Source organism: Mesoplodon mirus (genome assembly GCF_964341445.2).
Source record: "Mesoplodon mirus genome assembly, chromosome: 13".
NCBI lineage: Eukaryota > Metazoa > Chordata > Mammalia > Artiodactyla > Ziphiidae > Mesoplodon > Mesoplodon mirus.
In genome coordinates, this window is record NC_138989.1 from 63,591,611 (window position 1) to 63,609,000 (window position 17,390).

General features: G+C 39.9%; 1 protein-coding gene across 2 annotated transcripts in view; it reads right to left on the reverse strand.

Moving 5' to 3' along the window:
* Positions 1–17,390, reverse strand: part of SKOR2 (SKI family transcriptional corepressor 2) — a 52,397-nt gene that overhangs the window by 16,456 nt on the left and 18,551 nt on the right. For both annotated transcript variants that reach the window (XM_082640800.1, XM_082640799.1), the window contains 2 exons: positions 7,693–7,758; positions 7,214–7,312 (listed from right to left, as the gene is read on the reverse strand). In XM_082640800.1, the coding sequence (XP_082496926.1) occupies positions 7,214–7,312; positions 7,693–7,758 (165 nt within the window). The remainder of the gene's footprint in view (positions 1–7,213; positions 7,313–7,692; positions 7,759–17,390) is intronic.

Consider the following 17,390-nt stretch of genomic DNA (forward strand, 5'->3'; position numbering starts at 1 on the left):
GCAAACATCTCCCTTTTCTTTAAAGTCCAGCTCAAACGTTCTGTCTTCTGAGATGTTCTCTCCAATTCTCCTGCCCTCTCCTGCCAGAATTAGCCACATTTCTCTTGTACTCCTCCAGCACTCTGTACATACCTCTGTCAATGCATCCATAATCTGTACTATGATTAGTTGTTATGCATCTGTCTCAGTGAAACAGTGAGGACAGGAAGATAAGTTTTAGACCCTTTTAAAATTTCCAAAGCCCACCACAGGGCCTGGCACACAGCAGGGGCTAGTTAATGAATGAGGAATGAATAGAACAATGAAGTACCCACCAGAAGGTCTGGATTCTGCCTTGGACAGTAATTACCCCCCTCTGGAGGCTCAGACCCTTATCTGAACAAACAAGGGTGTGGAACAATGTGCTCTGTAAGGTCCTTTCTTGCTCTACTGCTTTAAGATCTGATGACAAGGTAAACTGATTTGGTTGGGCTCCACACACCCAGTTCTGTCTTTCCTGTGTTGGAAAATGGGGAGTGGGTAATTTTGACTTATACTGATAAAAATGAGAAGTCAGGTACTGTATGAGGGGCTGGCACCCACCTGCCACCTCAGGATGCTCTGGAGGTGGGTCAAAGCCCATAGGCTGGGTACAAGGCAACAGGAGCCAGTGCTCCACAAACTGCCCTGGTTTCAGTGCCCTTGGCCCTGTACCTGGGCCAGAATACCTTCAGAAGATCAGTGTGTTTTCCAGACACCAGAGCACATCCCAAGCAGGTCTCCCTCTGTGAAGGAGAGAACTGCCCTCTGAACCTCAGCAGCTTCTTCTGTCCCTCTCGGGCTCCGCAGTGCCTCTGATCAGGGTGATGCTGAGGTGGGTGGGAGACGAAGGGCTGCCTGAAGCTGGCTGTGGCACCTCCCTGGCATCCCAGGAGAGTCTGATGTTGGAGAAGGAAGTAGCTAAGGGTAATCTGTAGTGGAACAATGATAACTAGTCCTCACTTAATTCATGCTCATTGCTCTATGATGGCACACAGTACAATTCTTTAAGTTAAAGTGAAAAAAAAATGAAGCTTTTAAAGTGCTGGAAAAATGGTGAAAATTTTTATAAAATTGGAGTGAAGAAGGGAATCAAAGACAAAAAGCAAACAGGAAAGACCTACAGATTTGATTAGATAAAAATTTAAAACTTTGGTATGACAATAAACACAAACACAAAACACCATAGTCAACATTTAAAAATGGACAGAAACAAAAGAATATTTGCAACATGACAAAGAATTAATATTTTAGTATATAAAGAGTTCACATAAACCAGAAGAAAATGAACATGTCAAAAGAAATATGGGGAGAGAATACGTGGGCATTCACAAAACATACAAATGGATGACAGACATGTGCAAGGTGTTCAATATCCCTAGCAATGAAAGAAAAGGAAATAATACGAGGAACCACTTTTTCCATTTAAGTTAGCAAAGATCTAAAGAAAAGATGATACGCGGTGTTCCAAGGATGGAAGTATAAATTAGTACAACTTTTCTGGAAAGCAACATAAAATTATGTATCAAGAGCTTTGAAAAGTTCAGACTCTAACAGAAATTCTTTTAGGAGTTTATCCTAAGGAGATGATCATGGATTTGTACAAAGATTCAGTAACAACGATGCCTAAAACGTGGATAAACTTTAATGTCCGATATAAGAGTGCATTTATAGACTGCTAGGTAGTCTTGAAAAGAAGCTCATGTTAAGTGAAAAAAAGGAGGGTAAAAACTGGTGTGTATAATAGTTCAGTTTGTTTAAAAAATGATTTAATATGCACTAGAAAGGCTGAAGCTCCAAAATGTTAACATTGGTTTCCTCTAGGTGACAGGATTATGGGTGATTTTTATTTTCTTTCCTTTATATTTCTGTACGTTTAAACTTTTTTTTTTTTTTTTTTTTTTTTGCGGTACGCGGGCCTCTCACTGTTGTGGCCTCTCCCGCCGCGGAGCACAGGCTCTGGACGTGCAGGCCCAGCGCCCATGGCTCACGGGCCCAGCCGCTCCGCGGCATGTGGGATCTTCCCGGACCGGGGCACGAACCTGTGTCCCCTGCATCGGCAGGAGGACTCTCAACCACTGCGCCACCAGGGAAGCCCTAAACTTTTCTACAACAAGTGTGTGTATAACTTTAGAGATATAAACTTTGTTAATTGGCAAGAGAAAAAAAAACTAAAAGTTTTGCTACATTCTAAGGTTGATGAAGACACAATTTAAGTGGAGATGAAAAAATCATTAAGCTGTTTACTCTAATGAGAATCACTTGAAACCCAACTATTTTTGGAAGACGACAGCATAAAAGGAGGTGGCAGAGAAAAGCACTGAAGGCTGTGCTCTGCAAACGTGGACAGTTTGAAAAGCCAAAGAGTTTTCCAAACAGCAACAAAAAGTATCCAGCATACATACCTGGCACTAGAAATAAGAAGAGAACTCACATGGCAGATCTAGTTCCCCTGGTAGAGCCTACTTACTCATCAAGCCATAGGCTTTGGGGCTTATTTCATTTACATAGTCTTTATTTTGTTATCACTGCTTTTAAACAACGACAGAGACTTTTGATCTGTACCATGTTTTAGAATCCCCATCCCTCCTTCTCCAGAGGATGCTACAACAAAGAGAGAGGAAGGAAAGACGGAAACCACTGAACACAGAATGAATCTAGTAACAGACACAGGTGAAAGATGGGACAACCATATTCGGGTAGATGAAATGTAGTTTGCTTTTAATAAGAAGTAACCTTAAAAGTAACTTGGAAAAGAAATTTTTTATAAAAACCTAAGACGATGACATGATCAAAATCTACCAGTTAAGTTTTTCACCAAACCCCAGTCATTAGGTCTTCCCTGTTGTCAACCACTGGCCTTTCCACTTGGTTCTCTCAAGTGCCATGAATTTGTCATCATACCTGCAAATCCAAGGACTCAGCTCATGAGTCCTTGCTAATCTCCTTTATCAGTGATCCAATCTCATCTTCATTGTCAGTTTTAATCTCTTCGAATATGACTCCAATATTTATATCAACCACTGATTGAGAGTACGCCACGTTCCCACAATTTGCTGCATGTGCAGCAACAGAAGACTCTTTCCTGAAATTATTTACAACACTGTCGGGTAGAGGGTGAAAGACTCAGAGAGGAGTGAACACAAAACACCCATGGAACTAGAAATAAACACAGGAGGACTTCAGCAGAGTGCATACTGCAAGAGCGGGAAGGCTTCCTGGAGGTGGCAGAGCTTGAGCTGTGCCCCAAATGATGAGGAGCACATAGACAAGGGAGGCATTTGGACCAGAGGAACGCAGAGGTGGAAAGTGAGGGGCGAGGGCGGTCCGCAGGGTAAGTGGAACTGAGTAGGGGGAGAAGTGGAAATAAGCCTGGGGGGGCCGATTACGGAGGGTTGTAAAAGCCAGTCAGGAGTTAGATTAGACGTGATATGGTCAGCAATAGGGAATCACTATAGTGAGTGGAAGATGTGGTGCCAAAGGTAGATTTTTAGGAAGGCAGGGCTAATAGCAGTGAGCAGAAAGGGCTGGAGCGGGGAAGGGAGGGGAGGACCCAGGGCACCCCGCAGCAGCGACACAGGAGAGGGAGGGGGTGAGGGCCTTCTCCATTCGTGGCCTCATCCAGCAACCCTTTGGCAGGTCCCAGTCAGGCCTAGGCTCTGAAGTTATACTGATGGCCAGTGGCAAGAGAATAAAATGAATGAAAAACTACAGCAAAGGCCTGAATACTGTAATAAAGGAAGGTGCAGGGTGTTGGAGGAGAAGGGAGGAAGGAGAGATTTACCAGGCAAGGCAGACACAATGTGATGGCTAAAATGACTTCTGGATTTGCAGCCGCAAAAATGATCAGACCAGTCCTTAGTGGGAGAGCTTGGAATGGTGGCTTCTTGGGGGCAGGGTCTCCAACCATTTACTCCTGTCCAATTAAGCATGACTGTCATTGCAGGATGTGGGGCCAGCTGTCCGACTGTCACCTCAGTGACCTTGATAAAGGTGAAGTTCCTCGTCATCCATTTGCTCCAAACTCTTGCTTCTACCCAATTTAGATTACATTTCTCCCACCTTCCCTCAGGATCCCCTCCTGAACTCTCTTCTCATGTTCTACCCAGTTGGTCAACTAAATGGATTGTCTCATAACAAAATAAGTTTCACTGCCTGTTTCATCCTCTATAACTACAGCCCAGGAAAACTCTAGAAGTTCTGATTTCTAATAACAGCTGGTTTACAATAAAGCCCCTGCAGGAATGTACATATTACCCTTAAAATGGTAATAGCAGCAGCAACTCACATTACTGTGGATCAGTCACTAGTCACTATGCGAAACACTTTATACATTTAATCCTCTCTGCAACGCCACGAGATGGGCAGTAGTATTGTTCTACAGTTGAAAAGGGGGTTAGGTAACTTGCCTAAGGTTACTCAGTGGGGGAGTCGGTGTCCAAACCTGGAGACCCCGCTACTAGCTGCCAGGCTCTCTGCGGCCTCCACCTGGATGGTAAATGCCTGCTTGCTCTGCGGTGTCCGCTCCTTTCCTCCTCCCTGCATTTCCCCATCAGAGTCTTGCAGCTCGGGAAGCCTCTGTCCAGCAAGTGGAGAGACTTGCTTGTGCTTCCTCCTCCTCCCAACCTCTGCCCACAGAGTACGGAGGCCTGCTTTCTCCCCCTCCGCCTCTTCCACTTTCCTCCCTCCCCCACCTCCTCCTTCCTCTCATCTTTATCCTCACTATTCTGTGCCACAGGTCATCACTCACTCCCAAAGCACAACAAGAGAAGCTCAGAAGTTTGGACCCATTCTAGACATGCTTTTCGAGAGCTCGATGCTAATAGTTTCCTCTTCCTCCCCCTGCTTCGTCATGACCGTCACCATCACTGCTGATGTTATCGAGCACTTCTCCTGTGCTAGGGATGTGCTCAGACCTCCACGTGGATCCTCGCATTTGGTCCTCATCTTCCTATGGGACAGGAAGTATCCGGCCCACTTTACAGTTTCCAAGGTCCTACAGCCATGAGGTAGCAGAGCCACAAAGTATCTCAGGGTATTTTGAGCCTGGCTTCCTAACTGTCACAGGTGATAGCTTAGCTTAGGTCCCCAGTGCTCTAAGTGAACTGGGTTTGAAGTGTTGTGACTGTGAGTCCACCTCCTAGTAAGAAGCTCTTGCTGGGATTCCTCTCTGCTTCCTTCTGAATGGGCTTTACAAAGTTCCGTCCTCCCCTTTCCATCTGAGCGAATCTAAATCTGTCTGCCAGGCTCACCGCCTCTCACACTTAGTTAACAAGCACGTGATGTGCATTTGCTATTTTCACTGGTGTGAAATTAACTGTCTCTTTGTGGTGTGTCTAAACCACGCATTATTCAAACTTGGGCACCACTTCCTTGGTCAGTGGAGTACACTGTAGATAAAAAAGGGCACAACTTTTCTGTTGTTGTTTAATTGAAGTGTTTCACATACGTGGCAATCGCAGAGGATTCATTTTAATTCACACCAAAAGGATGAGTGATGGGTCTGAATGGAAACTGGACACTTGTACTACAACATCCTAACTTTTTAAAAAACAGAAACACGTACATGTTGTATGGTAGAGTAATTAGTAAGAAAATGTATAAATTACTTAATTCCTTAAAATGATTGATCAGCTTTTATTCATGGGATAAATTATGGCTACACTGGTTTCACATGGAGTTAGGTGGATACTTTGGGGATTCAGTGGGATTTGGACTCACTCTGCTGGATCCGCAAACTCAACAATTAGATAAACATCAGCTTAGAAGGGACACAAATCACTCAGTGTCTGCTCATCGCTGCAAGGAACGGTGCAGTCTTTTTTAAGATGTGGTTTTAGAAATGAGAGAATCCTGGATCCCTTGGAAGCACCTGTTTTTCAAGGTTTCAAAGATATTTTTAATATGTTTCTCTTTTTCTTGAAGATACAAATGTCATGATGATCCCAACACACTATCAAAAGCTACTGGCCATTCTCCTCTCTTCCATCTTATTGTAAGCCTCAGCAGGCATTCTCCAAATTCAAAATACTGAAGCATCGTGAGCTCCAAACCTCCCTTGCGGATACTGACAGATCACAAACTTGACCGACCCTATCGCTCCTTGGGGCCAGAACTCTCTTCCATCATGAGTCCTCTTCATTTTTATCCCTGCTAAGCAGTCTGGCGGAACTGAGTTTGACACGTTACCAGGAACCCAGTACTATTCAAAAATGCTACCCGAGAGGGCATGTCTTTCAGTTTGTGCTGATGATTACATTTGAGAAACTCTGGCGAGTGCAGACCTTTGTGCTCATACTATTAAAATTGTCACAATTACTGAAAAATCTTTTTCTGGATGTTTGCCTATGGCTCTTGCACAGAAACTACCAACATGAGTTTTGTGATGCCTGGATTAAAAAACAAAGGGCACTGACATTCTAAAAAAGTGTTCCTGAAAAAATTAATATTAAATGTATATAATTTAAAATATGACTAAATGAAACTCCAAAAAGCTTGAAAAATACTACTGTGATGTATTTGTCCAAATGTGATTCAGAACACGACAGGTGAATTTTAGAAATCTGGACACTTATCATAGGTCTTTCTGAAATTCTAGGACTCTGGGAGTAGAACCAATAGTTTTCATTGTACAGTTTCTATTGCCACCAAATTTGGAATGGAATTTTAATACTAAATATGGATGGAGAATCCCAAACTACTAAAATCGTACTAATTTTAACTAATAAAATATGTGTACATTGAATTGTTAAATTTTAAATCTTCATGTCTCAAGCACCAGGCAGCTCTCTAGCACTATCTGAGAATAAGAATTAACTGTTCTTTTGTTTTTCCTACCTTAGAGAAAAAAATACCTGAGTAATTCTTTTGTTTTAAAAATTATTAATATTTCTGACTATTTCAATATATCTACATATTTAATGGTATATTTGCATACATGTTTTAAATGTACACAATACATATGCACCGATACACATATACCAATAGAATAAACACCAAAAGGTTCTTATAAGAAATTTTATCTGTCAGCTGATTCAAAGCATAAATAACAGGCTAAAATTTCCAAATACTTTGAGACCACCGGAAGACTGTGGTACTTTGTGTAATCACATAATATTTAGAAGCCTATCCTTATGCCTAATAATAGAAATGTCATCAAATATCATAAGGCAATGAAATAAAAGTGATTTCTTACTGAATACTGGGAAAGATGTATTTCCTTTTAACACCTGGAATTCTTGTTCTAGTCGTCTCCGCAAATCTATTTGTTCAAATAAAACCTTCTGAAGTTCTTCTAATAAAGAAAAAAAGAAGAGTCATTTTACTAATCTTTACAAATAACTCTCCAGAGAACTGTTACATATGGCAATTTATTATTATATGACAAAATATTTTACCAGTTTAAAAAGTGTCACATAGACATAGGATAGATTTTGTGCAGAAATCCATGAATATAAATCAATGTAATGTATTATTTTAAAGAATTATTTTACAGTGTCATGTACTGATTGATATGTATGCATTAATCTCAATTATATCCACCTCATGGTCCATATATTATTCATATGTTGCTTGTCAAACTTAAAATATAGTGTAGAACAAAAATATCCTCCTATTATCTCTTTAGTCTTGTAAAGCTAAGAGAAGTTCTACAGAATTAAAACTTTTCTTTACCTTTCCCCATATTTTCTACATCCTTTCTGAGTGAATGAGGTGAATTCGTCTCTTGTGTGTGTTCACCTTTAAAAAAAAAAAGGAGAAAAAAATATTAGTTTTGGGCTTCCCTGGTGGCACAGCGGTTGAGAGTCCGCCTGCCTATGCAGGGGACACGGGTTCCTGCCCTGGTCCGGGAAGATCCCACATGCCGCGGAACGGCTGGGCCCGTGAGCCATGGCCGCTGAGCCTGCGCGTCCGGAGCCTGTGCTCCGCAACGGGAGAGGCCACAACAGTGAGAGGCCCGCGTACCGCAAAAAAACCCAAAACCAAAACCAAAATTAGTTTTGTGTAGGCTATTTTCTGCAAGTTGTTATTTTCACTTTCTATTAATATCTACAAAAGAGTGTTTTTAATATAACTTCAAGGTGGAAGTCCTTGGAGCCAAACATTGTCCTCATTTACTCATGTATCATTCCCCTGAACCATAGAGGGGAGTGACAGAAAATGAGGGCCGAGTCCACCTAGACTGCGACGACAGCTCCATGAAAGCAGACTCCTGATGTCAGCCTCCCTCCCAGCCCCTACCACTGCCCAGCCTTTACAACCAAGCTAACTGCTAGAAGGGCAAAAGAGGAGGTTGAACAGCTGACATTCCTGGGAGAAATCTGATCAGACTCCCTCTCTTTCTAGAAGTGAAGAAGCCTGATTTTATTGGGAAGGCACCCAAGACCATGGAAGCAGAAGCCTCCAGCCTTCTTGGGCCACCAAAATGTGGGGTGGTGAAAAAGAAGTGGGAGGAGGCTTTAGCTGTCCCTGGGAGAGAAGTTATGAGCCTGGAGTGGTTTCCTAATAATTGATAGTTTTTAAAAAAGAAATCAACCGAAAAGAAAGAAGTGAAATAAGTTATGTTACTTTGTAATAGTCATATGCTTGCTGATGATAGTTGCTTAACTACTTGTCTTCAAACAGTATAAACTGTATTGTGGATAGAAGTTAGATGGCTGTTCTTACCTATTTTGCTTCTGTGCTAACTAGAATGATGACAAGCTAAGAAAATGGATATATCTACAGTCATAAATTGAGTCTATATAATCCAGAAAACATAAACAAAGCAAAGAAATGCAATCATTCTGCTATCAGAATTTTAAAAAGTTTCAACTTGTTATCCGCAATTACCCACATAATTTAATTAAGCTTTCCGTTTTCATCTGTAGAGATATGGCAGTGCAGACAGAGGTGCTCTGAGAAGGTTTCCTCTATCCCCCTCCCCTGCCCCCCAGGTTAGCTCTTCCATGTCCTTGGTGCCGTTTGCTTCCAGCCTTCTGCACCTACTAGGCAGGCTACCTGGAGGCGGGGCTCTGTCTTTTCTGCATGGCCAGTGCCTTGCACAGTGCTAGACACATACTCATATTCAATAAAGTGTCTTCAGCTGTCACTGAAAGGGACCCTAGGAGGTCGCAAATTCTAAATCATAGCACAAGTTAGATGCATCGTTTCAATTCTGTTCTCATATCTTTTCATTTCCCTTCCTCAGCAAGAAATGGAGTGAAATGGTCCTGGGCACTTCCACGAATACTGGGGAATTTCATTGTCAAGGGAAAAATTTCTGCAAAGAGGGAAACAGAATTTCTTCCCAAAGTGGCAGCCTACAATATCAAGGACGGACAGAAAAGTCCTCAATCTGATATTATAAATGGCGATTCTGCAGTCCACATGATGACTGTCAGGGGTATGTGTGTGCAGGTATGCATGTGTGCATATGTGTGTATGAAAATACAAATGTACAAATATTCCCAAGCATGTGCACACTTATGGGAAGGCACTTCTTCTGGCTCCCCATCATCAGCACAACAATATCCAGGGCATCCTGAGTTCCTTAATGGCAGCCATTTTCTGTACTATCTAGATCATATTTGCACAAACTTATTCTCATTTTCATCTTGGACATGACCTCTCTCTGTAGGCTTTTGAACATTAATACCTTGGCTTTCTTCTCCATATAATAAATAATGAGGAAATACCCGTGAAGCATTTTAAATACAGACCTCAACGTAATTCCTACAAACTACTATTATCTAAAAGAAGAGTAACACAGAGGTTGATAACAAATCGTAAATGTATAAACCAAGAATAATGATATTTTAAAATGAAGATAAATGCATATTATGTGCAGTTTTACCTATGTTTACTTTAGTCTCAGTTAACCAGATGTTAAATGCATAGATGTTTCATACCCACATATAATATTGAGGTTGAACAAGAAAAGAAATGAGCATGCACACATCTCTGCATCTATCTACAGAGCATGATGAGATTTTATCATTCTACAACTTTCCCAACACCTCAAGACATGATTTAAATGAGATAGTTAGTTTCTGAATAGGCAACTCTAGAAGCCGTTTCCTTACCACATTAGAGACCAGCTTCTTTTTGACCTACCAGTATATTTTGTGGACTGTTTACCTTATATTACATTTCAACTAGATAATTAACTTAAAAAATTAAAATAATATATGTAAACTTGCATTTCTTTTCTACTTCACAGTTAGGAGGTTTACAATGGTATGAAGCATTAAACAAATAGCTAGTAAATAAAACTATATTAACCACAGGCGAATCTACTGATGACATTAATAATCCGCTTTTCATCCACTTTGTGAAGGATTAATTAATATTTTACATGTGTCTATTTTAAACAGGTATTTTGCTGCAACTTCTCAGAAAAATCTGTCAGTTTTTAGCTTAGAAGATTCAAATTTCTCAGTTGCAAAGCGTTTTAAAAAATGGTTCAATGTTAGGTAAATAAGGAGCACAGACGCTTCAGCTGCCTTTTGTGTATCTTTCACTGGACCGTTGCCTTTTGCATATTACTAATCTGTGAAAACCAGATTGTTAATGGTGGTTAAAAATGACCTCTGGGAGCCTGGATATGTTTGTTCACTATTACTGCTAATGTTTTCCATCTGGTTTAAAAAAAAAAAAAAGGCAGTCTAATACTAGATTAAATAAATGAGATTTAGTTGACAATGAGCTTTCCATTTTTATAAATATTCCATCAGGTTAAGTGCATTTTACTTTTCCAAAATTAATGAATGCATTTGGAGAAATCCCCAAGCTAAAATTCTTACTTTCCTTCCCATTATATTCCCCCTTTAAAAAAAAGTGACAAAAAGGCCAGGGTGGAGGGGGGCCACAGAGATCTTAATTGTAAAAGAAAATAGTTGAGTGGCTTAAAGTTGGAGAGTGATGGATAATTAGGGCATAAAGTGCGTCCCGTGGACTGATGTGATGAGGACCTGCTGCTCAGGGATGAGTCCACACCAGTTCTCCACAAGCACATGTTCACGGGGCCAGTTAACCTGCATCGCTGCCCATGAATCCTACTCGCCCTTGGCGGGGCAGAGGCAGTGTGATGCCACATCAGAGAAACTATACCTCAGCTGAGTGCAGCAGGGGCCAGGGAGCCTGGAGCCACATGGTCCCTGCTTCCCTGGTCTCTCCAGGGTCCTCCAGGACCAGGTGGTCCCACATCCCAGGGGAATGCTCCACCCCACCCTTGGATCTGCCCTTACACAGCCATCAGAAATTGGAAGTACAAGAGGGATGGATGTGAGAATACACCATGCCAAAGCAGACATGAGCAGTAAATAGCAGATGAAGGGGAGACTGGAATATCCAAAAGGGGGGAAAAAAAGACCAAAACAGCCAATAGATTCACCAGCACTACGTTTCAAGGCACAACGGTAATGACTTTCTCTTAAACATTATGGCACACCTCTGCTCGAGAACCTGCAGTGTTTCCCCACGGTCTACATTGCAGAATCCACTCAACTCCTCCCCGGGAGACCCCAGGTTCTCCTGTAACCTTGTCCCATCCGGCTCAGCCAACCTGTATTTCTCTGTCACTAAGCACAAAGCTTTCACCCAAGACAGACTTTTATCTCTCGCATCTGCTGGCTCTGCTTTATGTTGTTTCTCTTCCCTAAGGTGTCCCCCTCCTCTCCCCATCCACCCAAAATCAGAAAGCCACCCAAGTGTCATTTACTCTTTCATAAAACCTTTCCCAACTTCTTCAGATGCCACTGATCTGTTCCTTCCTGGGCTGAAGTTCTACGTCCTTATCATCTTTACTCTGTCACCTTGTACCCAATATTCTGGTGCTTCACCTATGCTAGTCCGATCTTCCCCAGCTAGAAAATCTGCTTTCTGAAGGCAGAGAGATCCTGCCCTACAGGTAACCCCCATCACCTCAACCCAAGGTGGGGGTACAAATGTATTCCACACACACTTGTTGTACTTCATTTAATCCAATTTGGTTTGTGAAAGAAATACAAACTAATGTTATTGTAAATCCTCAGTTGTCATAAGGTTTTTAAAGCACTAACTCATTCCTACGAACGAACAAGCACGTTTTGATCCATTGTATGGTCTAAGAATTACTCTATATTTTCAGTTTACCGGGGAAGCTTGTGATTGTTTCTATTTTTGTTCCTATCTGACATTTTGAAAATTTCTTTCAGGGACAAATAAAACTGTAGCACTGAATGTTAACTGAGACATGAAAATACTAATTCACGTATGTGTCTGCCGTGGCCTCCAGCAGCAAAAATACCTTACAATTTTTAAAAGGTCACTTAATTTTAAGAGCCAAATGAGTAGGTCAGATGACCTGTTCTGTTGGTGGTCATGAGATGGGAGGAGAAGTTGATTAAAAGATATTACTGTTCTCAAGCTAAACATGAATTCAAAGGTCATTTAAGTATTGTACCCTGTATGTGTATAGGGCATCAAAGTATATAGGCTACAATATAAAATGCCTGACATTGGACGAAGAGTAAAAATTTTAGCATTCACCCATCCCTTCTATGGCAATACATCCTCTTTCCTTCTCCTTTCAATCCCACTCATTTTCCTACCCCTTATCTTGGCTGTCTCCCTTTTAAAGTCTCCTTTGAGCCTGCGGCCAGCACTCAGGGGCACTACCCCAGCCTGCAGCCCTAGGGGCTAGCAAGTTGCTTGTCATTGAAAGGTCTTCTCTGTTCCCCCAGGATTGTTGTTGACAACTGATGAAAAACATTTGGAAAAAATGCATTTCAGAAAATGCACACTGAAGGGCAAATTTAGTCAATGAAGCTATTTTAGTTTGGGGCTGTGTCTATACATGAGATTCACATGGATTCTAATATTTAGGTGAGGAATAAAAAATTTCAGTCAAACACCCAGATGTTTCCGTAGTTCGTGGGGACTCGTGCTATCGCACGTGTTCTAGTGCAGGGGAGCAGACCCCGGAAGGGAAGGCAAGATCTGCGTGCGAAGCTACCAATGGTGTCTGCCCGCAGTTCCCAGGGCACTGTCACGCCCTCAGGGCAGGCCCTCCCAACAGCCTCAGCACAGGCCTGGCCTCTGTTGATCAAGAGAGACTCCTCTTATATATATTTAACTCCCACTGAATTTTAATAATTAATCTTAGCTTTATAATCTGACAATTTAAAATTTCTGGAAGTTTAATTTTCTCTTTCCCTAACAATCTACCTTAGAGGTACAATTTGGATGGGGTCAAAGTTAATCTACAGTTTGTATAACTAGTACATTGAACAAGAACCAAAATTTAGCACAACGTATGGTTTAGAGAGGTTTTAAAGAACATTTTGCGTTAAGCCATTAAAAAATCAATTACACAGAAAGCAAAGTTAAGTAATTTTCTCCTCTATCAGTGGGACATGGACTTCTGTTAATTTCTTGGTGTTAAATTCTACATTAAACTCTTCCCCTGTGACGTCTGGCACGGTAGTGAGGTCATAGAACAGAAAAGAAAATCAATATCACTGGAGAGGGTATGCTACAAAATGAACTAACTAATTATTAACTCCATTAGCCAAAAAAGGGAACAAGAGCAAGATTAATATTTGTGGGTTTATAGTTAACTAAGAATTACAACAAAATTTACAGTTCATGATCAAAATTTATCGTGAGTTACATACACATTGCTTCTTGAATCAGTATATCAAGTTTTGTTGATTAGTGAATTGTGAGTTCATTTAGAATTCTCTTAAGTTTTAGAACTTGTGTTGTCAATTAATGCTATTTTTTATTTTTTTCTGAAGAATTTTTTTTTTTTTTTTTTTTTTTTTTTTTTTTTTCTTTTTGCGGTATGCGGGCCTCTCACTGCTGCGGCCTCCCCCGTTGCGGAGCACAGGCTCCGGACGCGCAGGCCCAGCGGCCATGGCTCACGGGCCCAGCCGCTCCGCGGCATATGGGATCCTCCCAGACCGGGGCACGAACCCGTATCCCCTGCATCGGCAGGCGGACTCTCAACCACTTGCGCCACCAGGGAGGCCCTCTGAAGAATTTTTTATTGTCCTTCTCTATCTCCTTGATTTTCATATAAATTATTAAAAACGACAAGAAGGAAAATGTTTCCATAAATAAAAAGAAATTTATATTTGAAATATGGAGATTAGTTAATTTTGAATACATATATTTAAATACCTCAAAATTCATTGTTCATAAAAATGTCGGTAGTAATTTAGAGGTGGATAAACGGAGGCCAAAGTACTTAAAAAGGCTTACCCAAAGTCATCTAGTAAGTGAGAGAATTAAAACTCAGATCTACTAGTCTGTGCTTTTTAGAATTTTTCTGCTTCTTCTTTTACTTTAAAAAAAAACATAAGCATGTTCTAAAATAGAATGGAATAATAAATCAGAGCGCCTCATCTGCTATATATTCATGAGAAGTGTAACTGCTTCTTACTATTCTCAGAAATCCATCCATAGCATATTAAGTACACTAGAGAATCATACCAGTGAAAATCAAATTGATTTTAAAACTTCTATACATATAACAAGATGCAGCCACTCAGAGTCCAATGGTTCTGGCGTTTCTACAATGAAAGGGATTGGAATTGAGGATGACTCCACTTTACGCGATTTCCTTGACCTGCAATAGCTTTCAGCTGTCTCACCAGCTTACCCCACTGCATTCAATTTCAAATCACTTAACTTCACTAAAGTTATTCAAAACGGATATGCAAAGCCTTACTCTAGGATTGCAAGCAAAATGCTGTCATTTATATTTTTGAGTAGGTAATATTTTGACCAAACTGCCATCCCCCTAATCTATATTACTTGGCTTTAAAGCAATGGGTCTTATTTTAAAGAGACCTACAGATAAAAATTCTGGCTTCTGCGGGATTTTGGCTGCTTAAAACTTTATGTTTGGTCCCTCTAATTATACAGAAGTATAATATCTGCTATGAGTAAGGTTAATGATCATTAACAGGGAGGTTTTTGAAAAAATCGTTAAAAAATGTAATCTTTTTGAAATCGCTGAAAAGTAACAGTTACCAACAGGGCTGAAAGGCTGAGGAAAGGCCAAACTTAATTAAAATGATGAACTAAAAAAATGAACTGGAACTAAATATTGTTGCTAAACTGAATTTGTATTAGGGATAAATTAAAGCAAGTACCTATCATTTAAAGATAAGTCTGTATCTTTACTTGTTTATAGAAAGGTCAGAAATTTCCTGATAAACTACGTTTATGATTGTCATGGGAGTGAAAAATTCATGTAAAAATCAAAAATTGCATACTGACTTATTAGGTAGTTTGAAAATACATTTCATTCTTCTATGTTATACTGTATATGCACAGAAATAAAACACTGATATTTTCCAATAATGATGATTAAATTAAACGTTGGCTAAAGCGACATATGGTTATATAAACCTTTTTGGATGTTATATTGTGTAGACTGCTATTATAGTATTCATACTGCCTTACACCTTAGCTGTCCCCTCCTTTTGATTGGAAGCAACTTGAGAGCAGGGACTGGCGTTGATTCTATCTCTGAATCTCCAGAGCCTAGCAAAATACCTAGCATACAGTAGGTATTCTGAAATATTTGGGGAGTAATTGAGTAAATAAACAAATGAACGCTATCATGTACATGTGGAAGTTAACAGTTGTTACATGGGGAGAAGTAGCTCCATTCACCAGCAAGGTGTTCCAGATAAAGCATTCTACTGCTACCACTACAAAGCAGTTCATCACAAGGCTTCATAATCTCTTTGGCTCATCTGGATTTTTGACACTTTGCTAAATGAACGGACTCTTGGTGTCTGATCACAAGTAAATACATTAATACCAAAACACAGGCCAATTGGGTGACCATTTTGGGATTTTCTCAAATGTGCATTCCAGTGTGAAGACCATGAGCTGATCTTTCCTACCAGCAAGGACAGTTGAAGGTACAGCGAGTCCTACAACAACCCAAACTCCTTAACACTTTGTGGTGTTTAAAATATCTTCTCTGCAGGCTCAGCAAAGGAACCATGAGGGTGAAATTCTTGTGACCCAAGATTCCAAGATAAATTTAACAAAATATACTCTTCACCCAAACATTTGTTCATGTCAATAATATATGGTCATCCTTTCCACGTCCCACCTGTCTCACATTCAATACAGGATAATAATAATATGATATAACCTACTACCTACATACTTCTCTGAATAATGTGAGAATGAAATTGTAATACAGAATATCAATGTGGAGCAAGTTTCTCTGGGAATCTGTATCAAATTAATTATTGTGAGGGAGGGACTAGTAATACATCAATGGCATGACTAGGTGTTATTACCAACATAACTATTGACTGTACTGCCCTGAGCTCCAGACACCATGGAATTTTTATGTGAACACCGATCCTGGTTATACTTCTATTTACTTCCTTTTGACATTTGTATTTCCATCTGAACATCAGACAACAGTGGATTCTGTGGTTTTTGACCCATTCTGGCTATCATGCTTGGGGTTCTAATGACTTTTTTAGGGTTTATTGAACTTACTAAGTATGGGGGAACCAAATCCCTTCCAAGGCCAGGAGGAACTTGGTTTCAAATGGAAACAGCCCAGCCATCCAAATCAGAGGAAGATGAAGAAGAGAAATTCAGTTTTTAACAAATCTATAGAGACTATTCGTGTACACGTAATGAAGACAATATAATTCAGTAAAGAAATCAGTATGTTCTAATACATTTAGATTTCTAATAGGTATACACATTTGTCAAAATGTTAACTTAAATTTTTTATGATAATTATGAATACTAGCTGTTAAGTGCAAGGTGGGAAATTAAAGTTCCTAAAAAGATGATTTCAGATTGTGAAGTTTGGATTTTCTCATTAAATCTATGGAAACTATTTTAAATTTAACAATTTAAACAGCAAATTGTTCCCTAGTTTTATACAAATCATTGATACCCCTTAAAAAACTACATACATTTTACATCTTTTATAGAATATTTATAAAACTTTATTTTTATTTTCTTTAAAATTTGCCCCCAAATAGAGTAAGAGTTTAGCCCAAGGAGACTTCTGATGAGTTATGCTTTAGCGAAATGAAGTCTGGTGTGAATTATTCTCTAAATGTGTTATTTTATATTAAATACATGTATAGTATAATTTGAACTTTAATATCACCAATAGCCAACTGAAAAATAAAAACTTCCAAATTTAGGCAGTCAAAAACAACCTTAAAATTAATGCATATAAATTACAAAGTACTAATTTTAACAAGCAACAGTAAATTAAAACCTGTCTTGAGATGAGTAAATAAAAAGTGGGGTCCCTGTCCTGCTCTGAATGGCTTACATTATTTAAAAAATACAAGTCATTGCTACATGCAAATTTTCTTATTTTATTGGACTTTGAGCTTCATGGG